Below are 27,304 nucleotides of genomic sequence, written 5' to 3'. Positions count from 1 at the left end.
CATGAATGAAAACAAAGTAGTATTGGTATATCACACGATATTGATTCCGATAATCCGATGTATGATAGTACACCAGCACAGGTGCAATGTAAGTATATACGCAATAGCAACTTGATTCTTTTGTTTCTGGTGTATCGAGGGATATACTATACCATCAATGAAACGATTAAAAAATGCAGAAGCAAACATGGCGGTGCATTCACAATGCAGACAATGGTGGTGGGCCCCCGGCAATGCGCGTAGCGTACGCGGGCCGGACGATCGTCGACGGCGATGGGCACCACTAATGCAAGTTGCATTGACGAGGACTAGGCACAGACCACATGACTTCTGCTGGGAGACTGGGACGACCTTAAGTTCACTTCAGAATTTACAGTGCAGCTATAGCTCCTCGAGTGCTATATGATTTCTCGACCACATGGCTTCTGGGCGTTGCAAGCCACCGCGTTCTGTTCAGAATTAACTCCTCGCGCTACAACAGGTTTAGAGCTCAAGATGCCCTCCTAACTTTCCACATCTATACATACAGCTCGTCGATTCGATGCTTTGCTTGTCATAGGTTTATGATTTTCTCGACTCCCACAGTGACTTGATGGCGCTGCCTTCAGCCCTTGCTCAGGAGGGCGTGAGCAGAGTGTCATCCTACTTCTCAAGCAAGCTCGAGGACAAGGCGTCCAGAGCGCACCTCGTCTTCAGGCTCGAGATGGCAGTCTCCGGTTTGGAGCTTGCTCTTGAGAGGTCCCGGAAGCTGCCGATCATAGACGTGGCGCTGCTCCGCCGCAGGAACACGTTCAAGCTTGTCTACGTCGAGGGCACAGATCTGCTCAACAAGTACAAGCTACAGGCTGCTGGAAGGCCACCAATTAGAGATCGGGCAAGTGGTCACGGTTTCCTCCTTCCTTGAACGGGTCGCTCGTGCTGCAAACTTGTCCATCTCATCTCTCGTTAGCTTGGACAAGGGTCACTTGAGTTGCTCCGTGGTCCAGATATGTGAGTGGTTTGCAGATTGTGCCGGCAAGTTTCTGACCGCCATGGAGTCCGGCTGTTCACTTCGGCACCACATGTTTTATAACCCTCTTGTCAGACATCTTTTTGAAGGGAAAACTCTCTGGTACAAGCAAGTACAAGAATGCCAAGAACGCGGTTGCGTTATATGGCCCGTACGTTTAGAAGAGCGTGGCGTAGAGGCAGCTATGTTATAGGTTCATGGATTAGGAGAGGCCAGAGAAAAACTTCGGTCTAGCTTTGATGCTACGAATCTCGGAAGACAGACATAGTTGGGATCGCTACTAATAAATGCTTGCGGTCATTGGCCTCACAGTTGAAGCTTGTTGCTGAACTTGCAATGGGAGAACTCACTATACTAGCTAGCAACTTGCAAGACATTTCCCATTCGTATGCTCCTCCCTGGGGCGGCTTTCAAGAGTGGCATACCCAACAAACGCAACTTCTTCGCCCAGATCCGTTATGCTGCACAGCAAATGGCCACGAAACCAGTGCTAACGACACTGTATCATCAGAGTTATCACACATATTCCCTGAGCAAGTTATCTCTTTCGGTGTTAGATTCTTTATTTCAGCACCAGAGTGCTGTTTGTGTAGCTCATCTGATGAAATGGGCAAAGACGTCTTGAGAGATTGTCCACATCTGGAGCTGGCAGCTATCTTCTTTCCTCATGACTCGTGCGAGGGCGTGCAGCAGGATTATGCACTCGAGGTATTAGGAAGTGACGAAGAAAATATTGATGTAATAGTAAGCATACAACAAATGTTGGAGATGGTAAGGTCAAAGGCAGTCGAATGTTTTACCCGTCAGCCAGAGCCGACAAATTATACAGTGGTCAGGGCCTCCAAACATGGTCTCGCGTACGTTAAGGTGAACATGCCATCATCTTTCGAATTTCTTGTTGAAGAATATGCTAGGCTTCTAGACATGTGCTCGAGGAGAAGGCGGGTAGATCCTTGAGGCTGGTCGATCATGCTTGGCCTACACGTGGTATTTGAGTGTAAAGGCCCCATCCTTTCTTCGCCTCTTTTGTTAAGGTCACGACTCACAGCAATGTGCTTCAAGATGCATGCTGAGATATATCCTGCCACTGTTTGAGAAATAAACTACTTTGTTTACCAACTAGCTGATTGGCCACGAAATTATATGTGAAAGTATATCGATTTGTAATTTGCTATTGGATATGATGCTAGTTCTTGCAAACAGTTCAAAGTCTCAGAATGATTCATCATCTCAAGCTTTCACACTACAATCTGATCTAACAAGTATGGTATCATCAGAGCTACCACACCTATTCCCTGAGCAAGTTATTTCTTTCGGTGGGTACAGTTCAAAATCTCACAATGGTTCATCAGCTCAGGATTTCACACTACATTATGTGCTAGCAATATGGTATCATCAGAGTTATGACACACATTCCTTGAGCACTAGAGTTCATGTATGGTGTATTGCTGTATTGGTGTCTCGCCCACCCCCCAACCCCTAGCCGTTTTGCATTTTCCTGTGAACGACCTACTGTGATGTCCAGTGTTCGGATCACTGTAATATGGTGCTATTTACCTGTGTCGCGTTTATCTTGAGCTACTGTTAATTTGAGAAATAATTAAACCTACTTTGCAGACTAAGTCTTCTGTGCGGCTGTGTCAATGTATGCAACTACCCAGATATGGTGCCTCCTATGGGTCCTGCTTCCTTTCTCGAGTTTTTGTGGAACAACTGTCTAGGGCAGTTTGTGTCTGAAGAAGCAAAGTTGAAAGCATACTGCAGTCTGCAGAAACATTCTACCAGTAGTCTCTACGAACAAAGAATGGAGCACATAGCTCCTGCAGCCCACTAGAATGAAGCATAAAACTGTATGTGATCCAACAGATGAGCAACCTTGTATCCATAAACACTGAATTAAAATATGAGCATTTTCAGTTCAAGTTGCATTGCTGAAAGGGCTGAAACTACTGTGATTCTAGAAATGGAGTTAAACCTTGTGTTGAAGCTCATGAAGGGTACGGTGTAGAAGTAGATCCCATTCGCAGGAGGCCCGCTTATCTTCCTTGCCCACCCTGACTTGGGCTTGATAACGAAGGCGCCAACATCTGTGCTTAGGAAGATGACAACGGCACCCTCAGCAAAACCAAGCACAAAAGCTTTTTTACAAGGGTTGTCAGTGGATAACAGTGTATGTAGCTCGATCACCCTGCATTGTACCCATCCTGCAACTCCCTATGCATTCACCTTCCTTGAGCACAGGTAAAGGCTGTTACCCCTAAGGCCGGCGAGCTCAAGCAAACCGTCATCAGTCGGCACGAGGACACCGCCTCTGTCGTACTTCTCCGGCGACCCAATCACAGATAAGTAATGCTTTCCCAAGTCGTACTTGAGAAAGCTAGCACCAAATGAAAGTTTGAAGTAGATTTCATCTCCAATGCGGGGTCGGAGACAAGGCGGCGCCAACGCCGGCAGACGAGTGAGGCGCGCAGGAGGGAGGAGTGCTGCGGGCGGGAGGCGGAGGAGGATCTCGCTGAGGAGATCATCGTTGTCCGGCAGCGGAACCAGCGAGGACGGATGCGCTAGCCTATTTAGTGAATATGGGTTGGGCTCACTGGGCTGTTTTTGGGCCAGGAATTGCTGCCAAGGGCCGACGTAGTGCTGTGAACGAAGGCTAACCAAACATAATGGATATCAATCGTCAGATGGAAGAACAATAAGATTTCAGGATAGCCAATGCAGATACACACGGGCCCCAGAAGCTTCTTTTAAAAAAAAAAAAAAAACACCAGATGAAAAAAAACTTGTCACAAAAAGGAAAGGTCATGCTCATGATAACACGGAGGAACAAGAGCTTAGAATGGCATTGATACCTGTTGACGCATCTCACCATAATTTTTTCAGAAGTTTTAGCTCCCGATTTCACTTCCATGTTTGTTGAGGATATTCTCCACTTCATTAACCATATGAACAACCTACCGTACTGAAAGTGTATAACTGAACTGCCACTCAAATATGTCAATTCCAAGTGTATGCCTTAGTAGATACTGAAATTAAATTCTTGCTTGAACTGCACAACAGATATGTTTGAAGTATCCTTCAGTTTATTAACCATACGAGAAACCGTTTATCCTGAAAGTATGAAACAGAATTGAAATTCAAACACTTCCAAATGCGTGCCTAAAAAGAGTGAAACTAGTACTGGGCAATGGACTAGTGTATGCTTGAAATTAAACTAGTAGAGTGAATTATACAAAAACTAGGATAAGAGGCAAAGATGAACTGTAAACACTAAAAATAGTTCAAAGAGTCCCGAGCATAAGCCAACGGACGAGAAGAACCATAAGTGACAATGCTGCCTTACTATTTTCTTAGTTGAAGTGCCCAACAGAAAAACAAAACACTTCGAAGCATCAGCTCTGCAAGACGCCAACACTTGATTCAAATTGATGGATTTGTAAAATTGCCAGGTATTAGCGTACTTCAGCTCATCAGATTACTCTGTCCTCGCTGCGGATGGCAATTTGCCACTAGCACAGTCCGAAAAATTACCAGGCAAAGGGGGTGCCTACTGTTAAAAATTCAGTGAGAAAGAAACAGCAACATACAAGCTAAAAGACCAATGAAAGTTTGTGAATGACCTGTCAGTATGATTCAAATGGTTTACTTAACAACTTGAACCCAACATACTTTAGGTAGGATCATCCTTGATATTTCTGTTAATGTCACTAACGGAAATTTAACTTATAATGTGTCTAAATTATTCCATAAAAACACAAACCATTATGCCATAAAGTCTGAAAGTACTAATTGGGCAAACCTTAGAAATTGAACGGAAACTGAACCAGAAAGAAATGAGCTTTCACACAAATAGACACAAAGTGTCACGTCCCAAATTCCACAATCGCGTGACTAAATTATTCCATAAAACACAAACCATTATGCAATAAAAGTCTGAAAGTACTAATTGGGCAAACCTTAGAAATGGAACGGAAACTGAACCAGAAAGAAATGAGCTTTCACACAAATAGACACAAAGTGTCACGTCCCAAATTCCACAATCGCGTGATTAAGCTTAATCATGCATCATTAGCGTCATATTTATTTTTGAGGTAAATTATTTTGGCGCACTAGAGCACTTTGTTTGAAATCAATTGGATGAGAGAAAGAGATCCGGGTGAGAAAAGAATTAAATTCGCAGCGAAAATGGACCCTTTTCACTTACCTGTGGGCCCCACATATGGCCCTACCCTCCAACCACTCCAAAGGGGCAGCCCACCTGCCCTCTCCCTCTCTCCCACCCGCTCCCGCACTCCCACACGTGCAACAGCAGCTGCAGCTCCCCCTCCCCACTCAAGCTCTCATTCCCTCTCTTTATTCTCTTCTAAAATTCGAGCTCAAAAGAGGGATTGAAGGTATCCATGTAGTACCATTACATTCTATAGCTCATAAGCTACTCATCCATCCAATTCATTTACGTTTTCTCGAAAGATTCGACCCGGGTTTGATGTCTTTTGGTGTTCTAGGCTGAAGCATAAGGAACATCAGAGTTCTTCGATTTCCCTCCATTTCCTCCACTTCCCAACGGTCACCCAGCTCCACAAGCATCTTGAGTAAGTCTCTTAAGCTCCCCATAGCAAGAATTCGTGGTTTGGTTGGTCGATTTCAAGTTTTAGCAAAGTTCATGAGTTTTTGAGGTTTTGAACCAAAATAAGGATTTAGATGAGATTTGATTTAGGAATTGAGTTGCTAGGTGGTTAGTTAAGTTCTAGACTCTCTAAACTCTCCCAAACATATCCCCTTTGGAGTGAAAAAGATCGCAAATCGATTTGGCAAAGTTTTCCCTCAAATATGAGCAGTTCTGGAAAGTCTGGAACCTCCAAAAAATTGTCCGGAGGTTCCGCAGCCAAAATACTTTTGCGGAGGTTCCGCATAAAAGTGCGGAGGGTCCGTAGTTACTATTCATCAGATGCGTTGAAGCTTGTAAAATTCATAATTAATTCATTCGAACTCCAAACGATGTGAGACTAGTTGCGTTAGCTTCGTATAAGTGTGATCTACGTGTTAAAAATGTTGGAACTCCAGAAAATATTTTTGAGAATTAGTGAGTTAATTAAATGTATTTTGGCTTGTTTAGGTCACAGTTAGTTGTTGTCATATCCTAAAATTATGAAACCACTTTTGTTAGCCTTGTATTAACATGCTTTACACATTAAAAATACTATAAGCTATGAGATGATTGTTTGAATTCCATTGGTTAATGAAATACGCGCTGAGATTTAATGAGTCATTGAAATGGTTTCAATCTTTAATATTTCGTAATTAATTGAGTCTAAACCCCTTTGGTATAGTGTATGACCATGTTTAGGTAGAGTATGTTTAGTGTTCAAGTTGAATCGATCGACGAATCATCAAAAACACATTTTCAGCCTAGGTCCGGAGGGTCCGCATATGTCCGGAGTATCCGGAGAATTCTCCAGATAGTCTGGAGTTTGCCTGAGTTGCGCAATGTCCGGATGTTCTGCATAATTTTGCGGATAGTCCGCATATGTCCGAAGGTTCTGGAGGTTCTGCACTTTCGGCAACTTTTCAAATTGGTTTGAGTCCTAATTTTGTTCTAGCTTGCATGTTTGCACTTTTAACATATTTTGCGCATCTTATGGCATGCATTGTTGCATTTCATCCATACTCATGGCATTGCACGCGTTATTCTTTTTAGTGAACGCCGAACCAACGATCCCAATGTGCGAGGGCGATCCGGAGGTACCCCACCTTTGTGAGCCAGTGCATCAAGGCAAGCAACTAAGCATATTGATCCCTCTTGTGTAATTGGATAAGTCAAAAATTGATGAAATATGCTTATGTATGTATGCATATTTAGTGAGTCAGTGTCGGGTACCAATGGGTAGAACCTATGTCGATTGCATTCTTCTACTTTGAATACTTGTGTATTTGCATTCCTTGTAGCCTTAAGGTGTTGTCAATGTCTAGGTATGAGTTCGACTCATATGCTTAGCCATGCTTAGGTCATTCGGTAGAAGTCGAACGATGGCGCATCCAGTTGTTCACGAGCATAGGAAATTCTTATGATTACATACACTTGTTGAGGTTGACATGGTTTGTGAGTGGTGAGTATGAGACAAGATGTGGGCGGTGTTAGGGGTGTCGTCTGCCTCGGTGGAAAGTCCAGGGGGTAGGTCGGGAGAGGAAACCCGAGCATCATAGACCGCTTGCATCGTTTAAGGCCGATCGTCGGGGTTGTTGGCTTTAGCACTTACCTTACTCACCATATGCCGATCTAATGGTAATGCGAGCCGAATACCTTCGTAGTTGTGGCTTTGTGTGTGTGAACATCGATGGTGTGAGCGGGCTGGCTTGTAAGTGGTACTAGTTTGTTCGAGGAGTAGTTCTAGTATCGCCACGCCGAGTGATGCGTGCCCCACACGGTTGGGGCAGGTTGGGAAAGGTTGTCACGAGTACCCCCTTGTGTGTACTTTGGCCGGTGACACAAGCCGAATGGTCCTCGTGTCGTGTGCATTCAGGAGTATCCCCTGCAGAGTGTATAAACAGTTTGAACTGCCGTGCTCTCGGTCATGAGCATGCTATTGTTTCATCTGCACCCGATCGTAGAGTTTCGAGTATGGTTTGTGGTTCGGTATGTGGAAGATGGTGATGTGAGCACTTGTTACTTATTGATATACATGTTGTTACAGTTACACTTGTTTAGTTGTTAGATGCAGGGTAGTTTTCATATGTTTTGGTAAAGTTTCAGTCGCTCACACATATGTCTAGGATGCTTAGTGCATATGTTTTACTTAACCTAGGGTTCATCCTTGCTAATGATCAATGCATAATACTTAGAATCGAGCTATGTATATGTGCTCTATATGGTTTAAATCTTGCGAGTGCATTTGTACTCATGCCTGCGCTTTCAGGTACTCTTGTCATTGAGGAAGAGGTGGTGTTTGGCTACTTTGTGCCTACCGACTAAGGTGGCGGGCAGGAGTTGCACACTCTACTCCGAACTTAGTGTTCTGGTATAGAGCCTAAGGGCATGTGGCTCCATATCCTTTTTTTGTATAGCTTTTAGTCTTCCATTGCTTAGTTCTTTTACTGGTTAGGAGTTGAGTAGGTTTTAGTCTCTTCCTAGCTCTCTTTTGCTGTAAATTGTGATAACTTGTTGTATGCTTAAGAACTTGTAATATAATGTTAATTACTCGCTTTTTCTTAAGCTTTGTTGTGATGTACCTATTGGAAAGGCATGTGTTCCGATCCCAAAACACGTGCTGGGACTACCGGGATGATATTCTGGTTAATTATTGAGGTTGTGATTATGAATAATAATCCTCCTGGTGATTAATTAGAATATTATTTGGACGGTTCCTCACACAAAGGTACTGACAAGTGACACATTGATCTTAGGCCACAATCAAGAAAAGTTTAGCGAAAAGAGACACACTGATTGACCTCGATTCTTATTGGAACTGCCCAACTAAGAATTATATATACTATTTGACCATGATGGCCAAACATTTTCCTTTTCTTACTTTAATAGTCCAACTGTAAATAGAACACTTAAATCATCAGCCTCGAAACTAAATTCAGGCACCAACACTAAAACTAAACTACACAGGTTCAATTTTCATGAAAAAAAGAACAATAAAAATATATCAATTCCATGTAGGCTTGCCAATAATGAAATGAGCATTTACTCATAAAGGTATAAATGTAATTGACCTGACATACATATCGAGGCACAATCCTAATTCAGCAAGAAGAGACAATTAATTGACTATGATGACATACACTTTTCTTATAGAAGTGCACAATTGAAAACAAATGTCACACCCGGTTTTTAAGGAAATAAATCAGATGTATTCCACATTTATGCCAGGATCAAGTTTTCATACATGTAGTGACATCATCAGTGATAACATAAACTGTGTCATTAATAACGAAAACATTCCTTACAAAAGGACCCGCGGGTCTAAAAGAAAACACTAAATGATCTTCTAGCGGCAGCAGGACTCCCATCCATCCACAGGCATTGTCCGGGGGAACACTAGCCTATGACATGGTCTTCAGAGCAACGCCTTCCTTCTTCTAGAATTCAGCACCATCCTCTGGAAAGTCTTCGAAAGCTTCACCTTCTGAGCAGCATCCAGAAGTTTGGGAGAAGGCAAGCGTGAGTACACAGAGTACTCAGCAAGTGGGGGAGAAAAAAAGTATGACATGCAAGCTATTGACAAGGAAAAGCTTGACTTGGGATAACTGCGACTAAGCCCAACTAAACAAGACTCAAATGACTTAGCAATCATATTCACTAGATTATAACTCCAACAAATAAAGAACACAGTTCATCGGATTCCATCCGACCACCAGACTCACCAGATATCCCATATCCGACTACCGACTCATCGGGAGTTCCACCACCCGACTACCCAAAACAACCCTTCGGAATCCCCACTACTTATGAAGAAGTCCAAGCCCGCTCGTAACCGTGAGCACGGCTGATCGATCAGTTTTATTACTCTGCAAAGTTTGCACACTTTACCCTCGAGTCGTGATTCCTGTTTTGCTTTACACTTCCGGGGTGTAGAGCCGGGGTCTCACTACAAGGCCGTTACAAAGTGCCTCCAAATCTATAAGCACCCACTAAGGTTTCACCGCTAACAGGAATTCCATCCAGTACAGAGGCCCCCTCTTGTGCCACTTAACCGACCACTGATACGTACAGAATATGAAGTGCACTAATTACTTGGCCAGGCCGTACCCATATAGGCCTCATGGTTGTGCTGTTATGCCGGGTAACAGGCTTCACAAACCGGTCCTTAGGATCCCACATAGGAACATACACAATCCCTGCTGTGTAGCTCCATCACATACTAGCCATCCAGTTGGGATCCCTATTCCAAGTTACTAAAAGATTACCATATCCCAAATTCTTGTTACATAGACATTAGTCAAAATTAATACTTACTCCAACCCCAACTGCACTAGCTTAGCTACCTATTTCATGTTCCATGACCCAACAGAGGCTACAAGGAGTTGTCACACAAATTCTAGTAAAACCCTACTCATGAGATTCCATATTAAAACAAGCATGCAGCTAAGGAAAGTAAAACTACAATGTCCTACAATGGTATCAAAGTGGTGAAGAACACTTGCCTTCAAATGCAGGCTGCTCAAAGTCTTCGAATGCTTGGTCTTGAAGGCTGACACACTGCTCGTGTCCTAAAGCCATTGCGCACACCAGAAAGCAAACAAACATAACAGCTAAGTACATCACACAAAATAGAGGCAAACAACTCTAAAAAGGCTACTAAAGGACAGTACACATTGCTAACATCTCGAGAACGTGAAAATCACCTAAATCGGAGCTCGTATGAAAAAGTTATGCTAGTTTTACTGTACAGGGGCTTTTCTAAAAGATTACAGGGACTAATTTGTGAATACAGAAGGTTCTAGCGAAGCCACTAGTTTACTTGCTTGAAAAAGAGGGACTTATGTGTAAAGTTTAGGGGCCTATCTGCAATTATCATAAAGTTCAGGGGCCTAAAAGCATAAAATAGAACTATCCATGGGTATTTTTGTGAAAACAGAGAAGTCTAGGGGCCTAAATGTAAGTTTACCTATTTTCTGGGAATTAAAGAATTATTTTCATACTGGAAAAATCCATTTAATGCGTCAGCAGCTGAATGGGCTTAAAGGCTGACGTGGCTGACACGTGGGTGACACGTGGCGCCGACGTGGATCACTTAATCCGACTGGGCTAAGGGGACACGTGGCGGTTTCCTACTGGCTGGCGAAAGGGTACAAGGGATTCTAATCTCTGGCGTTCATCTGAGATCGGACGGTCGAGGTTGATTGGGGGAATCGACGGCCAACGGCGACCGAAGGTCGGCGGCGCTGCCTCGAGCTTCGTCGGAATCTCGCCGGAGACGCTCTTACACGTGCTACGGTCCACTAGAATCTACGGCGAGTGGTGAAAATAAAAGAGGGGTGCACGGGGAGTCTCACCGTGAGCTTGTCGATGGCCGGGGGAGTCCTAACGGTGGTCAGCGACGGTAAAAGCGGACGGCGGAGGTTGGAGCTCGGCAAACTCACGTCTGTGGCGACGGGAAGATGAAATTGACGGTAGGGAGAGGCTCCTGGGAGGCATGTGGTGACGGAGAAGGTGTCAATCGACCGCGGGAGGCTTCGGAATAAGTTGATGACGGCGAGGGGCGGCAGTTGCTTACCGGCAATCGGCGTGAGCTTGGTTCCGGCAACGGAGAGATGTCAGCGAGTGATGAAATGAGCTCCACAGGCTCCGACGATGCTGGTGGTGCGCTTAGACGCGGAGGGGATGGCTCGGGCGCGGCGGATTTTGCTCGGCGAGCTCGGTGGCGCAGCTATTGTGATCGGTGGATTTCGACGATTTGAGGTAGAGAAACGGTGGCATGCTGCAGGGATTTTATAGGCGAGGGACAAGCGCTACCGTTGCGCGGATGTGGGCGCGTGGGGCGGGGCGTGCTGGCGAAATCGGGCGGTGGTTGCGGGAGCGGGCGCGGCACGGAGTGGAGAAGAAAACGCTGACGAGTGGGGCCTTGGTGTCGGCGATAGAGCACGGGAGGAGATTGGTTGGGCTGTGCTCAGAGGTTGGGCCGAATTCGACGAGCTGAACTGGGCCGCGCACAAAATGAACGGGCGTCACCAAAGCACCTAAAGCATGATTACTAACTCTTTTCTCGCTGGAAACGCACAACTGAAAACAAAGCCCCTACAGCATCAGCTCTGTTGGAAGCCAACAGCACGATTTTAGTATCAATTCACCTAGTGTAATGAAAATGAACTGTCACTCAATATTCCCAATTCCATTTGTATGCCTGAATAGATTCTGAAACAAAATTCAGACATGGAAGTGAAATGATACTAAAACAAAATCACACAGGTTCATTTTTCTAGAAAAAGGGACACAACCAATCTATCAGTTCCAAGTAGCCTTGCCAAAGCATGAAATGAGCATTTGCTCCCAGGAGCTGAAATGTAAACCTGACATACATCTCGGACCACAATCTCAAATATTTCAGCAAGGAGAGAGAACTAATTGACCATGATGACTCGCTCTTTTCTTACTAGAAGTGCACAACTGTAAACGAAGAAGCACCTAAAGCATGATTACTAACTCTTTTCTTGCTTGAACTGCCTAACTGAAAACAAACAACCTAAAGAATCAGCTCAGCCAGGAATCAGCAGCATGCATGACAATGGATGAATCTCGGGGTCCTCATGGCGGCGAAGATGAGCCCGCAGCATTATCTGAAAAAGATACAATTGATAAACTTATTACTATGCAATAGCTCAAGATCCAAGCCTATGAGGTCTATTTCACCATTTGTTTACTGGGTTCTATTGCAGTGTGTGCTTCGGACTGGCCATAAGGGAGATACCAGAAAGATGGATAAACAAGTTACTAGTTATATCAAGCCAATTTCAAGAATAACCAATCTCAAATTGAACCAAACGCAAAGCAGGTAGGGATTGAGTCAGTGCATATGAGATTGCGACCTCCCAATTTCATAGACGTGATGTTCATGCGCACAGATACCAGCATCCACGTATTTATGTGACAAACTAAAATTGCTGCAATTTGGCTAAATACGCGAAAATCACAATTGAGCAAGAACATGGAAGCTGTTAAGATCTACTAGAGCAGTGATACCTGGAGTGTAGAAGCTCATGTAGGGAATAGCAGTCTGCATGTTAACACAGTCAGACACCTTCCTGATACGGCGTGACCTGAGCTCAATCGCGAAGACGCCAGCACCGCTCCTGAGGAGAATGGCATCGAGTCCCTCCGCGTAGCCAACAACATCAGGTGGCCTAAAGGACAAGGAGGCACGACCAAGTGTATTGAACTCGATGAATCTGCGTAGCGCCCATGCCACAGTCCCGTTGGGGCCAGCCTCCCTCGCCCACAGGCAGAGACGGGAACCATGCATACGGGCGAAGCCCAGGCCGCCGCCCTCCGCCGGCATGAGGACATTGCTGTCGAGGCGTGCGACCGGTGGGTTGATGGACGACAGTTGCCGGCGGTCCAGGTCGAACTCCAGGATTCTTTCTTCGCTGTACATAGTGGTGAAGTAGAGCGTATTCCCCACAAGGGTGGCCGGCTTCATAAGGTCGACGAAGACATCGGAGTCCTCAACGTTGATCGTGTCGCTCCAGGCGGCGGTCTCCGACGAGTAAGTGCTGGCGCACATGATCCCTTCATAGGTGGAGCCGACGAAGGCCACGAGGAAGGGGCCGCCGTTGCAGTCGAGGTGGTCGCAGCCGCGCGCGGCGCAGAGCACTGCCGCGCTCCAGTATGTGAACTCGAACTCCGGGAAGGGTAGCTCCCGCTGCTCGTCCGTGATGGGGTTCCACACGATGAGAGCCCCGTCACGCGAATAGGAGAGGAGGGTGTGGAAGAGGACGTGGCCGTGGCGAGAGTCGAGCGCGTACAGATCCTCGTGGTCGGGAGTGCGCGGGCGGAAGGAGGAGGTAGGGACGAATCGCGCGAAGTCGGGGTCGTCGTCGTTGATGGCGCTGTCGTTGAAGACGAATCCGAGCAGGGGGGGCGTCCCGTGGAGCGCGCGGTAGCGGCGGAGGAAGGCGGGGTCGGTGAGGAGGCCGCGCAAGGCCTTGCAGGTGGCCGAGGAGCGCAAGAAGAGCGCGGGGTCGTCCGGCGGGATGCGGATGAGGATCTCGGCGATGAGGTCGTCGTGGAGCCGCACCGGCGGCCCGCGGCGACGGCGTTGCGGCGGAGGCGTAGCCATAATTGCTCCGGTTGGCGTCGGGTTTGTTGGGTGGGGGCGAGATGAGGACGAAGCGTTGCGAATGCGAACTGAAATAAGTCGCTGCTACTTGATCCGTTGATCGGGTTCAACCAGGTTGGGAGGAGTTTCTACCAGGTGGGGCCCAACAGGACTAGTTTCCGCTTGGCATCCAGAAAGATTTAAAATCTCTACTTCTCTGACTCTACCACTTAAGAAGTCATACTATATCTTTCTTCGTCCGGTGTTCTGCTCCCCCCATCCATCCACGTCAACACATGGGCGCCAAATAACCGTTCACTCCAGTACCCATCTCATCCTGGCCCCCGCCTCGCAACACTTCCCGCCGACCCGTCACCTCCGCCACTACCTCCACCTCCGCCTCCTTTGTCCCTATAGGCTTCGCTCTCACCCGTGTCCGCCACTTGGACGGGTTCCTGTACAGTCGCACTGCGACCACCGGATCCGATCTGAACGAGCAGCGGTGGCTAAATACTGTAGAAAAAAGTACTGTAGCAAAGGATCTAAACCATCGCCGAAACGAACGGCCACGGTTGCGTGTAGTCCTTCAGGTGCGACTACACTGGATCCTCGTACGTCGCGACTCGCTAGCCCGTCCTCGCCGCCCCACTCCAATGTGCCTCCTCCCCACGCAACCACGCCTCAATGCGCGACATTCTTCTTCTCCCGCTGCCGCCATCGCCGATCTCCTCCCACGGATCCATGGCCCCGCCCTCCCCCTATCACGCTCCGCTTCAGCGCCACCCTCCTCCTCATCCTTTCAGTCGCCGCCAACAAGCCTGGCAACGCCCTTGCCATCGCCCCCGACTCCCTCCGCCTCATGAGCGGCTCAAATTGCTCTTCGGTCAGACATGCCATTCATCGCGCGCCCTCGTCGTTCACCACTACGATGCTCCATGCATATCTCCAAATTTCTCTCCTACTCCAACAACCTAGCGTGATCCCTCACACGATTTTCCTACTAGACTCCACTTTTGTGCCAAAAAATCTAGCATATATTCTTTTTCTCTCCGCTCTCATCCCCCCCCCCCTCTCTCTCTCACCCACACATCGTGGATATAGCAGCATCCTCCTGGCGCAACTCTCCCTCCTCCTGGCGAAGGAGAGGCCAGATTTGCGTTGCAGGCCTGCGGCAGCTGGCTGCAGCGACGGAGGGGCATGCGAGGGTAGGCGGCTCCGACGGTGGCACTCCATCACCGGCACGCTCCAAGCTCTCTAGCAACGCTCTATGGTGTTGGAACTATTTCCCGCTACAGTACCGAAGAGGTACTGTAGCATGAACAGTACCGAATGGGTTCCTATTCAGGAGAGAGAGAGAGGAGTGTGCCCGTGGGGGGAGAGAGCTCTCCCTCCTCTCGACCTCTTGGGTCCTTTATATAGGTGAGGGGGAGAGGTGAGACTTCCTCTCCAACCTTTGATGGAGTACAAATATTACAAGGAGGCCTTTGGACCTTTACATGGACTGCTTAGTTACATGGATTGCTACATGGGCTCCTTTGTGGGTCTGAGCATTTCCCCCAATAGTAGCCCCTTAGCTATAAACTCTGATTGGACAGCAGGGCGAACGGCTACAACTAGGAAAGGGCCCAAGTTTGCCATCAATATGTACACCTCGCTAAAAACTCCATCCTAAAAACCCAGTGGGAAAAAAGGACATGGAGAAAAGAGCGTGTACATGGCACTGGTTTTTCTTTACATGACTGCTAGAGCTAGACACACTCTAAAAACTGTGCTTTGTCTCACCCGGCGAGGAGGGTCTTCGGCTGAGGTAGATCTTCCTCCGGAGCCGGAGTCCAAGGTACACCTTCATAATGCTCGACGAAGGGGTCTTTGGTGAAGGCCGAAGGCTTCAATGCTTGGCAAAGGCTATTGCCGAGGCTTCAGCAAACACGGCTTCAACATAACTGATGAAGTGGAGGCCGAAGGCTGCTGCCATGGTTCGGAGGTCGGAGGTTGCTGTCATGACTTGTCGAAGTCAATGATGTCCTCATCTCCTCTCACGTTTGCCGACCAAACACTTGGGACCCAGGATGGGATTTCAATCCGTGTACCCCCGTAGCCCCTCTGACCGGTGATCGTGAGTGATAAGGATGCCACACGGCTGACATGGTCGAGTCTGGCGTAGGCGAGGTCATCGCGGCCGAAGCCCCTCTAGTCGATGTAGCGGGAGTCGACAAAGGTGAAGTTGATGTGCCCAAAGCCCCTCTAGTGACGCGGTCATGGTCGATGTCCAAGTCGACAAAAAGAAGGTGTCGCGGCCGTAGTCGTCCTCTTATCAACGTATTCAGAGTCGATGGAGACATAGTTGTTGCGGCCGTAGTCGTCGTGGATGAAGGCCCTTTGTCGACGTGATGGCCGACGAAGGTGAAGCCGTATGTCTAGGTCCGTCTGTCGACGATGAAGTCAAAGAAGGCAGAGCCGTCTGTTGAAGCTCCTCAAGTCGACATAGTCACCATGGACAAATGTGTAGTCATCGTAGCCAATGAATCTCTGGTCGATGTAGTCGTAGCCGACGAAGGCGAAGTGGTCATGGCCAAAGTCGTCGGCTGAAGCCCCTCTTGTCGAATTGTACGGGGGCAAAGCCGTCTAGGACTCATCTAGAATCTCATTGGCATTGTCGAAACCGAAGTTGAGGGCGACTCTGTGTTGAGTTGATGCCAGTGCCAAAGGTTACGACGGGTCGATGTCGAAGGGGCCAACATATCTGGAGTAGTAGCCGCTGTCGACGAAGGTGGTCTGCATTGCACCGTGTACGAAAAGACCTTCGGATCCACGGTGTGTAAAGGGCCGTGTCTTCAAGACCTACAGTCTGAGGTCCGAGTGGAGCGTTGCTTTTGACCGAAGCCGAGCGACATCTCGGTCCTCTTTTAGCGGGCCCTTGTCCACCTTTTAAGTCAATTGGTGCGCTGCCTTTACCTAAGAACTAGCGACACTTCGACTTCTTGTCCTGAAGGACAATAGGTGCTTCGCACCCCTTTCTAGAGATGAAATACACATTATAATCGATATATGCACCTTAAAAATAAATATTTAAATGCAATGATGTAATCCGGAGACATGATTTGTCTTCGTTGCGGGGCAAGTACTCTTAGCCCATGTCTTTCATGCATGTGTTAAATGGATGCAGTACAATCGAAGGGTAAATGCTTTAGCATAATGATAAATGTAGCAACGAAGTATAATATTTTCGATTGTAACAAGAGCGTGCTTTGGTGTTTTGTGAGGAAAACGTGCTTCGACGCAAATGTAACAAGAGCGCACGAAAGACAAACTCTTCGCCATATGAGTGAAGGGTGAACACTTTAACGCATATGTAGTGCCAGCTTATGAAGAACACTTGCTTCGCATGCGCGGAGGGTAAGAATACCTGCTTCGATGCACATAAGTAATGCAAGTGTAAAGAAAACGAATGCTTCAGCAATCGTGCAAAGAATTAACGCTTCGATGCATATGTTATGCTAGCGTTCGAAAAAGTAAACATATGCGGAGGATAAGTATCTCAAAGAAATGCGAAGCGTGCGAAGCGTATGCATTCCCGAGTGATGATGCTATGCACATATATGAAAATATGCGCTGCGTCGCAGATGAGCAACGTAGGTATTCACGCAAGCGGAGCGTATATATGCGCAAAGTATACATTCACGTAAATGCACAAAAAATAAACACTTTGGCACGTAAACGTGATGTATGAAGTGTATTCTTCGCATATGAAGGATGGATGCTTCGTCACACCGAAGAATGAAAATTCTCAACCGAAGGGTAAGAACCCTATACGAAGGGCCAAAATCTGCAAGCGAGGAAAAAAGTCCCTCGAGCGAAGGGTTAGTACACGTATTCGGAAGGGTAAATTCCTGCATATGAGACACTGTCCCTCTAGCGGAGCATAAAAACCTGTGTTTACTTGCGAAGGGTAGAAACAAGTACTTCGACTCGTTTATGCCATGCAAACGCATAGAAAGTGATTGCTTTGTCATTCAAGCAAGAAATATATTGTTTGATGCAAATACGATGCGAGTACGCGAAAGATAAATGCTTCGACATATCAGCGAAGGGTAGATCCGATTTGGTCTCATTTGTTTATTCATTCATGCGAAGGTTATATCTTGCACTTTGAGAAACAAATCCCCTCAAGCAAAATTAGTACTGTGCTCCAGCGCGTATGTAAAGCAAGCACACGAATGGTAAAAACACTTGAGAAACTAATTTGGTGCGTATGACACAAATGCGTGAATAAATAAGCTCTTCGGCTTATGGACGCGATGTGTGCTTAAAATTCAATGCTTCGGCACTTGCGAATAATGTTAGTGCATAGAAATTCACAATTGATTGGCGTGTTGCTAAATCCAAAGCAGTAACACCTCAGCTTTCCATCCTGCGGGACTAAGGGTGCTTCGCACCTTTCTCAAATACACATCACAATCAGCGTGTGCATCGGCATATATACCTTCAAAATGCATTTTTTTGTTATTATTTTTATTATTTCTTTTTGGTCGTGAAGGTGCGTTGCCTCTTGTTTGAGGTCAACCGTCACTTCGTCTTACATTTCCTGCGAAGGCGATGCCTCATTTAAGAGGTTCATCGACGCTTCGTCTTGCACTTTCTGCGATGGCGATGCCTCATCTAAGAGGTCCATCGACGCGTCATCTTACATTTTCTGCGAAGGCGATACCTCATTTAAGAGGTCCATCGACGCTTCGTCTTACATTTTCTGTGAAGGTGATACCTCATTTAAGAGGTTCATCGACGCTTCGTCTTACATTTTCTACGAAGGCGATGCCTCATTTAAGAGGTTCATCGATGCTTTGTCTTACATTGCCGCGAAGGAGCATTGCTTCTTATTAAAGTCAATCATCACTTCGTCTTACAATTCTTACGACATTCATTAAGAAAGCACATTGTCAACATGTGAAGTATGTGAAGCATATAAGAATGCAAAATACGAAGGTTATATGTCTTGCACGAAACAAATATTTTGTGCCTGAAATCCCCGTCACGAAGGGGAAAATACACGCTTACCTACAAGGGTTAGAGCAGGTTTGTGCGAAGGATAACAAACTTGCGCGGAGGTTAAGCAACCTTCATAAGAATGTAATCCACAAAAGTTAAAGCTTTGGCGCTTATGTAATTTTCACGTACGATAATGGTCGCTTCGGCAACAAGCGAAGCATAAGGGGACCTGTATATCCGACATACAATCATACGAAGCGCAAACGCTTCAGAGAAAAATTAAATTTGTGCGTTGTACATAAACGTGCGAATGCGAAAAATTGTGTTCCCAACACAGACTGTGGGCAAAGTCTGTGTACATGAATTTAAATTTGTACGCATGCAATGTCATGCACATATGTGCAAAAGAATGCTTCGGCGTTATAAAAGATGCTTGTACTTTGGAGTCGTTCAGGGCGAAGATGCCATTATCGTTTGCATGTCTAAGCCTCTAACCCATGAAACGGATAAACCGTTGGGTCTCTAGCATAGGGTCGCATGCAAGTTTTTGAAACAAGAGAGAAGTGTAGAGAATGTGATAACAAGCCGTAGAAGTAATAGCAGCCTGGCGGTAGGACTGACGCTTTCCATCGCGGAAACCAGTGTTCGATTCCCGGCTAGGGCATATATGTTTTTTTGTGGATTTTGCACAAAAACAACCGGTGGGACAGGAATGTGGGTTTACCTCACGGGCCACGCCCTTCGCAAGCTGTGGATGGTGGGTCGTAGGGATAAAAACGGAACAGGAAAATCCCGTCTCGTGCCGTATCCCGTTTTTTTCAGTTCGTTTTTGTTTTTTTTTCATTCTCGTCTATCATATTTTCGTTTTCGTCCGACTGAGAAAATGTGAAAGTGAAAACGGTAATGGGTTTTTCTGACCGTTTTCATCCGTTTTCACCCCTACGCTCACTTATGTCTTTGGTTGAGACTTATCACTTATGTTTATTATATGCTCGAGTATCGAGTTAAGGTTTATGTGGTTCTTTTTTAGAGAGGTACAAAATATGACGTACATAACCCACTTACATCACACTCACGCCTAACACGCGCACACATGTGCATGTCCTAAGCATACACGTTACAGATATATTCTCGCTAAACAGGCACGTGTGTGCATACCCCTAATTACTAAGGAAAAACCCCCGATGAGGCTCGTGGGTCGATCCTAGGGATCGAACCCACGACTGGTCGTCCCTGTCAGTCTGCCATTGAGAGCGAATCAACCGAGCTACTACTCGGTCCTAAAGCTTATATTGTTGTATCTTCGTATCTTGTATTGTTTGAGTGAAATATTGATAAAAAATGATATGTCATGTGAATCGAAAAAGCATATGATATTTTTTTACTTTAATGCGACTTGCTGATTGGATTGGTTCATTAAACTTATTAATTCAGTGTTATCTGAAGATAATATTAAACTTATACATGTTGACATGTCTTGATGGTTCTGTAGGTCGGTGTTTCCATTTTGTGTTTTCGAATCCCGACCGATACCGGTATTTTTCCGATCGGGTTGGTTCGTTTTCGACCCTCCGATTATGTCCGACCATTTTTGTTTTTTCCCGTTCCCGCCTATCCCGTTTTCTTTTTCGTCCGGCAGAGAAAATATGAAAGTAAAAACAGTTTGAGAGTTTTCCTGACCGTTTCTGTCCGTTTTCATCCCTAGTGGGTCGCGTCGCCTGCCGAATCCCTAAGCAGGTACATGTATAAAAATCCAGAGACGAAGTCCGGTGAAGGCGCACTGGCTCGCTTTGGTCATGAACATCCGAAGCCACGTCAACCGGCGAAGCTGAAGGTGTGCAGTCTGTTGCACGGCCCATGGAAACCGGGCAAGCCCCTTCGTAGGGTGGGGCCCACCAGAGCATAGTTGGGCGCTGGTTCCGTGAGTGGCTGACGATTGGGCGAAGGCACCTTGTGGCTCATCAGGCGCACTGCGGACCGATCTTTACAACAACTTTGTGCGAAGGCCTACAACACCTGCATAGCATAGCACTTGTGCACGTTTAAAGATAACTGCATGCCGAAGGCTTACTAGTAAAAAGTAGCACGTTTAAAGATCAATGCATGCTGGATTAGTATAATATGCAAGCGAATGATGATGCCGCCTGCTAACTAAGGGTCTGTTTGTTTTAGCTGGAGATTCTGAAAAGCAGTTTATAAAAGCTGGATTGTGAAAAGCGATTGTAAAAAGCTAGATTGTGAAAAGCTTTTAGATTGTAGATTTTAAAAAAATTTGATGGACAATTTAGTAAAATGGACTTTCATAATCTATCAAAAACTGAGAAAAACCAACTTCTCAGATTCCCACAATCCAACCAGTAGATTTTAAAAAACTATAACCAAAAGCCGTCTGTTTGTTTCGGCTTCAGATTGTAAAAGCTGAAAGCTACAATCCAAAGCTGAAACAAACAGGCCCTAAGCAGGTACATGTATAAAAATCCAGAGCCGCTACGAATGCTCGACGAAGGATTGTCCCTGTGGTCTGGGCCATGCCCTTCGCTAGGCATCAAAGGTGGACCAAGCCCCTTCGCACCGGAAACCGGCTGGGCCCTCGCACCAAAGACTGGATGTGTTTCGACGAAGACTGCGGGGCCCTCGCCACATGAAGGACGAAGGACGCTGGGAACTTGCTAGTCGGAGTCCGCCCAAGCAAACTGGTCCGAAGCCAAACGAAGGTGCGTCCAGCGCGAAGCCCGGACGGGCCTGAGCCAGCCAAAACATGACTGGTCTCACACGTCAATAGATGGGCTGACAATCCTCGTCGCACGCGATCGCTCCAGCACGCGATGCGAAGCCCGTCGGTGCTGGAAGCGAAGCCCGTCGGTCCACACGCTCGCTCCAGCGTGCGATGCGAAGCCCGTGTGGACTGATCCGAAGGTCTGATCCGAAAGGCCACGCGCTCACTCCAACACGCAAGCGTAGTGGGAGCGTCGAGGATTGTCAGCCCACGAGCGAATACGTAGACTCCGAAGGCCGCCGACGCGTGAGCGAAAGCACCAGCTCACGAGTGAGAAGGGTGTGCTGGGGCTTGCCATCTTCTCGGTAGTGCGGAAGTTTTTCGTACACCTTCTCTGTACGAAAGGTTTACTCCTGTACAAAGGCAGCAAGTGAGAATAATTAACTTGGCCAAATTTACGTGAAAAAGACTGTTTATATGTATGAAGGCACTTCTCTAGACGAAGGGTCTTCTTGGTAAAAAGACTCTTCCGTCTACGAAGGGCCTTCTTCCTGGCGAAGGGTGTTATAGACAAAGAGTGGTTTTCAATGAAAGCCTGACGAAGGGTGTTCCCAAGGGTGACCCCCGACGAAGGGTGTTCTTCGACGAGATCCGATGAAGGCTTGATTAAGCTTGACGAAGGCCCGACGAAGGATTGTTCTTCGACGGAAGGCCTGATGAAGGGTGACCACCGACGAAGGGTGTCCTCCGACGAAGATCCGACGAAGGCCTGATTAAGCTTGACGAAGGTCCGACAAAGGGTTGTTCTTCGATGAAGGATCTGGCGAAGGGTGACCACCGATGAAGGGTGTCCTCCAACGAAGGTCCATGCCCACAAAATGAAATTTGTCTGATCTAAAGGCCTCCTCCCTCTCAGAATCGGATCCCACAATAGGTGCCAACTGTTATAACTATTTCCTGCTACAGTACCACACCTTGCTTCAGTGTTTGCTTTTTCTTCGTGGCCCTTGGTTGTTGCAAACGGCCGTCATGGAGGCCGGATCCGGCTAGCCACGGCGTGCAGCAAAAGGCGTTTCTTGCGACGCCACGGGTGGTGGCCGTTTGAAACACCGGCCAGCGGTGGTCCGTGCTTGTATTACCTGTCTTCCGATCACCCCCTGGGTCGATGGCAATTGGACACATCTCCCTCGTCAGGCTCGCGAAGAGCACGACGCAGCACCAGATCTCGATGGCCGGCGAGCGCGCCGCCGTGGCGTCTGCCGAGGTAGCCCAGCTATGTGGACGCGCTGTGTGGTCATGGAGGCGAGCCTGGCACAGGCGAAGTCGAACGTGTCCCAGCGCGGCGCGTCTAGCGTCACGGCGCAGGCAGGAGCGGCGCCGCTGTGGCATTGAGGCGCCATCGTGAGCCATGACTTGATGGTTTTCTTGTCTTGTTGCTGCAAGAACAGCAGCGAGGGAACGTTGGTGGGAGGATCCAGCGGCGGACCATCGGTGACGGCCGGGCAAGCACCTCCCTCGGCGTCGCGCCCCAGCAGGGGTCTGTACGTACCAGCGAGGCACTGACTGCGCCGGGGACGGCGTCCTTTCGTCACAACGGGTGACCGGTAACGTCCGGAAGGCTGCGGAGCTCCGGCGGGCCGCGGCGTGCAACGGAGGCGGCGTCCTTGCTACGACCAGGGGCGTACGATAGTTGAAACAACGACCAGGGGTGGTCGGTATCTGAAACACCGACCATCCCCTGGGTTCCCTTGCAGCCGTCGGATCGGACCAGTGCGGTTCGGATTGGGCGTGGGTCCATCGTCATCCTCCGGCTCGGGAGCTCCCAGCCGCCCAGGCCAGGTGGGTCGGGAGAGCAGAGCATGACGCTGCAGCGGAGGGAGCTCGACGGCGAGACTCGCCAGCCGAGTACGCTGGGCTCTGCGGCCGGACCTGCTTCAGAGTTGCGCGGGACCGTCGGGCAGCCACTGCCCCGCCGTGCGCCCTCTTCGTCGTTGCGAGAGCAGCAACCACATTTTATTTTTACAGGTTCAGTTTGCGAAAATGTTAAGTTTGGGCATCCATCCTGTCCTGCCAATGCAATTTTCCAACCTTTTGCTTCGAGTTCGAAATTTCCAGAATCTAATCAAGTGTGCAATTTGTGTAGGCGAGTTGTACATTCTTGCATATGAAATCTAACTGTTCGTTGAACTTGGAAGAGTGAACTACACTCCTGTGATTGTCCAAAAGAAAGAAAAGATCTCCCTAGCTACCTAACTCTTAAACTTTGTTGTTCGCAACTTGATCTTGCTAGTTCTTGTATAACAACATTAAACTGTTGAATTACTTCGACATGTACACAAAAAAAGGAGTTGACCCCAGTGTCACATTGATTTGAATTGAATTCAAACCATTATACAGAATATACAGCATGAGGGAACATTGACAATTCAGACCATGGATTGATCACAGAAACGTTAGCAATTGAGAAGGTATGGTAAACTGCCACTAGATCTCCCTTGGAGAGGTACAGGCGCAGGGCCAACACACACATATATATTAATGTTACATCATAAACTCACTATCCAAGTTCGGTTACACAAAAAGAAACAGTTGTGTCTGCAAGCTACTGCATCTGCAACATATCTGCTACAAATTAAGCTACTGCATCTGCCAAGTACGCAAAGGATTGGCTTAAGGTTCTTTCGGACCGAAGTATCTTCAGCCTTTTGGAAACGGGGCTGCTAGCGCCCGGACGTCCGATCTGGGCGTAGCGTCGGATGTTCTTTGAAATATTATCGAAGAACTACTGCAACATCGAAGATCAACAATTGCAACATCAAAATACATACATCGAAAAAGTAATTAGCAAACCCCAAAAAATTATCCATTTGAGTTAATTTTGTCGGACGATGTGTGAAACATTCTCGAAGAACTTTTGCAACAAATTTCCATAACGTCTGAAACATTTAATTTGAACGTTTGAAACATTGGAGATGCAAAAATATAGGAATTAACTCGAATGGATAATTTTTTTGTCCAAATCTGTACACAAGAGATTATGAGATACAACATACGAAAAAAACTATAGCAATAAATTTTCATAACGTTTGAAATATTAAATTTGAACGTCTGAAACATTGGAGATGTGAAAATATAGGAATTAATTCGAATGGATATTTTTTGGGACTGGATCTATATGCAAGAGATTCAGAGATGTAACATACGGAAATAAATATGGCAACAAATTTTCATAACGTCTAAAACATTAAATTTGAACGTCTGAAACATTGGAGATGCAAAAATATAGAAATTAACTCAAATGGATATTTTTTTATCCGAATCTGTACGCAAGAGATTTCTGGATACAACATACGAAAATAACTATTGTAACAAATTTTAATGTTTGAAATATTAAACTTAAACGTCTAAAATATTGGAGATGCGAGGACATAAAAATTAACTCAAATGAATAATATTTTTGGATTCAAATACATGGTCTGACCTAGTAAAACGTCATATCGCTCCGGACTTAAGTAGGCAAACATTTCCGTTTTGGAAACTGCATAAACGCAACATATTTGCTACGAATCAAGGACCTGATCGAGTAGGTGACTGGGAGCAAGTGAAATTTGAGATAGTGTTTAGGTCAGTTATAGCACAGCAATGCAGATCTTGCGAATTGTGCCGGATGTGTGTGTTCGACATGCAAATAATTTTACATGTGTTGATGTTCGAATTCAGACAAGAAAAGTATCAGGTTGACACTTGCCCAAGCACGCACAAAATCCACTCTGTTGTTTTTTTAGCTCCGAGGACATGTTTGTTTGGGCTGCAGCTTTTCAGAAACTGGAAAAGCTATCTTTATGGATTGACTTTTAAATAAATAAAATATAAAATACATGTAATACCCTTCGGAACATCCTACAAAGGTCAGCAAAAACTCCTCCAAACCTGCTTCTGGCTTCTAATACAGATATAGCTTTTGGTTTCCAGAAGTAGATTGTTTGTTTCACGCTTCTGACCAGCAGAAGCCAACAGAAACTAAAACAAACAGGCCTCAGTTCCTTGTTTCTTTAGGATGTTCTCCACTCTATTCATTGTCTGAACAATATAGAGTGCTGAATCTGAAGTATATCATAAATTCAGAGTTGCCAAGTCAAGCAAGATATACACATTAACTAAGATAGCTGAAATGTATGGATCTAACTTTGAGAAGAAACAATGTTCTTTCATTCTTTCCTTAGACTTTCTTTTAGTGCATGACCATTCTCGAACTTTCAGAAAATGATGTATAGTTACTAGAAAGGCTCTCATTTTGAGATCACCCAAAAGATAGATTTTGTCTTTTGAAGAAAGTATGATAGATCATCAGTTATGTGCATCCTTCCCGAACCAAGTTTCAGGTAAACCGACTTAAACAATTGGTAAATGCAGAATGTATTTTCTTATTTGAGATATATGATGGAGTTTCTCAGTTTCTGCATTGTCGAAATTTGAAAAAAGAGAGGAAAAGATGCTATTGCCACCACCTGATTACGAAGCTGATGCATATGTCCTATGGGACAATTGAACTGAGGAGCTGGAACTGAAGCTTCCGAGGGCTGCAAAGCATCACCTTCATTGCACAAGTCAGCTCGTTCACCTCCTGACACCTGGTTCATCAAATCTTCCGATGTTTTCAGAGACCGCGGGTGATGGAGAAGAAATCATCGTCGTATAGCAACTTACAAGGAGGCTAGCAGGCAGATGCTTTCAGCCCCCAGCAATATAGCAGGGATTTTGGCATCTGCTGTTATTCTTCCTAATTCTGTCGCAGGAACACCTTAGAAATGAGCTCGTCAGTCTTGTATCAGAATTTGAACCCAGCCAGTCGATCCCCATATCACAAAGACACTGCCAATAAGAACCAATTTTAGTATCAATTAGAACAATAAGAGGAGACAAACAGGAGCCAGTTGTAGTTGTGTTCAAGAAAAAAAGGAACCAGTGTAGCTAGTGAGTAAAGAAACATACAAGCCATCTAATACCCTTCAGGCCAAGGGCTATAGTCATCAAAATCGACATATCCGTTGCCATTACACTTGTTAATTGTAGGACGACTTGGATGCTCATCAAGGGTGTTCCTCAACATAGACGGCGCAGCTCTTCTGTTGGATTCCTTGGCACCTGAGGCCCCAATTACTGCAGAGATTTCCTTGACGCCGGACAGGTGCTCGACGCCGGCTGTTGCAGCGCCATACTTGTCCCATCCATGTGCATTGAAATATAGCTTGAGGCTTTGGAGCTTGGGCATTGCTCCTGCCTCGAAAGCCACGTACGATATCTTGATACAGCAGATTATAAAATGCTTGAGAACAGGAAATCCACTTCCGGTGATGATGATCTTCTCTCTAGGAGTGCCTTTGATGAAGAGCTTAAGGTGGATGAGGGACGGCAGCTGTGCGAGGACCCCAATATCATCCTTCAACATCTCCTGAAATCTAAGATCAATGTCGTAAAGATTACGGAGTTCAACAAAACACTTGCCAACCCTCGAAAACCAGAACTGGTTTATATATAGTCTCTGAAGATGACGGAGACAAAATAAGAGATATGGAGATATCTCAAATTAGTCAGGTGTCTGAGATCCTTGATATTATCCGACAAGTTATGACCCGAATCAAAGTATTTCAGAGTACATAGTGAATTCATGTTCCCGATCCCATCAGGAAATCTTATTCCCGGAGGAAAAATTAGATGCAACAACTGGCTCAAATGAATGATATCCGCTGGAAGTTCAACATGGCTCAGCAAATATACTGGAAATTCATCTCGTAAGGCAGTTTCTATTTCCAATGTCTCCAAGTTCTGCAATCC

General features: G+C 46.3%; 1 protein-coding gene across 1 annotated transcript; it reads right to left on the bottom strand.

Annotated features, from left to right (window-relative positions):
- Window positions 1–11,834: 11,834 nt before the first annotated feature.
- On the bottom strand, window positions 11,835–13,952 carry LOC133890978 (uncharacterized). The gene is made up of 2 exons (XM_062331646.1): window positions 12,693–13,952; window positions 11,835–12,289 (listed from the first exon to the last, which is right to left on the bottom strand). The coding sequence occupies exons 1-2, from the start codon at window positions 13,786–13,788 to the stop codon at window positions 12,258–12,260; spliced, it is 1,128 nt and encodes a 375-aa protein (XP_062187630.1). The 5' UTR covers window positions 13,789–13,952; the 3' UTR covers window positions 11,835–12,257.
- Window positions 13,953–27,304: the final 13,352 nt, after the last annotated feature.

This window comes from Phragmites australis, chromosome 14 (assembly GCF_958298935.1).
Source record: "Phragmites australis chromosome 14, lpPhrAust1.1, whole genome shotgun sequence".
Classification (NCBI taxonomy): domain Eukaryota; kingdom Viridiplantae; phylum Streptophyta; class Magnoliopsida; order Poales; family Poaceae; genus Phragmites; species Phragmites australis.
This window is presented reverse-complemented; position numbering and strand designations above follow the sequence as displayed.

Coding starts and splice junctions, on each gene's coding strand:
- LOC133890978 (XM_062331646.1), bottom strand. CDS start 13,788: ATGGCTACGCCTCCGCCGCAACGCCGTCGCCGCGGGCCGCCGGTGCGG. Junction 12,290..12,692: donor CATGAGCTTCTACACTCCAG/GTATCACTGCTC, acceptor TATCTTTTTCAG/ATAATGCTGCGGGCTCATCT.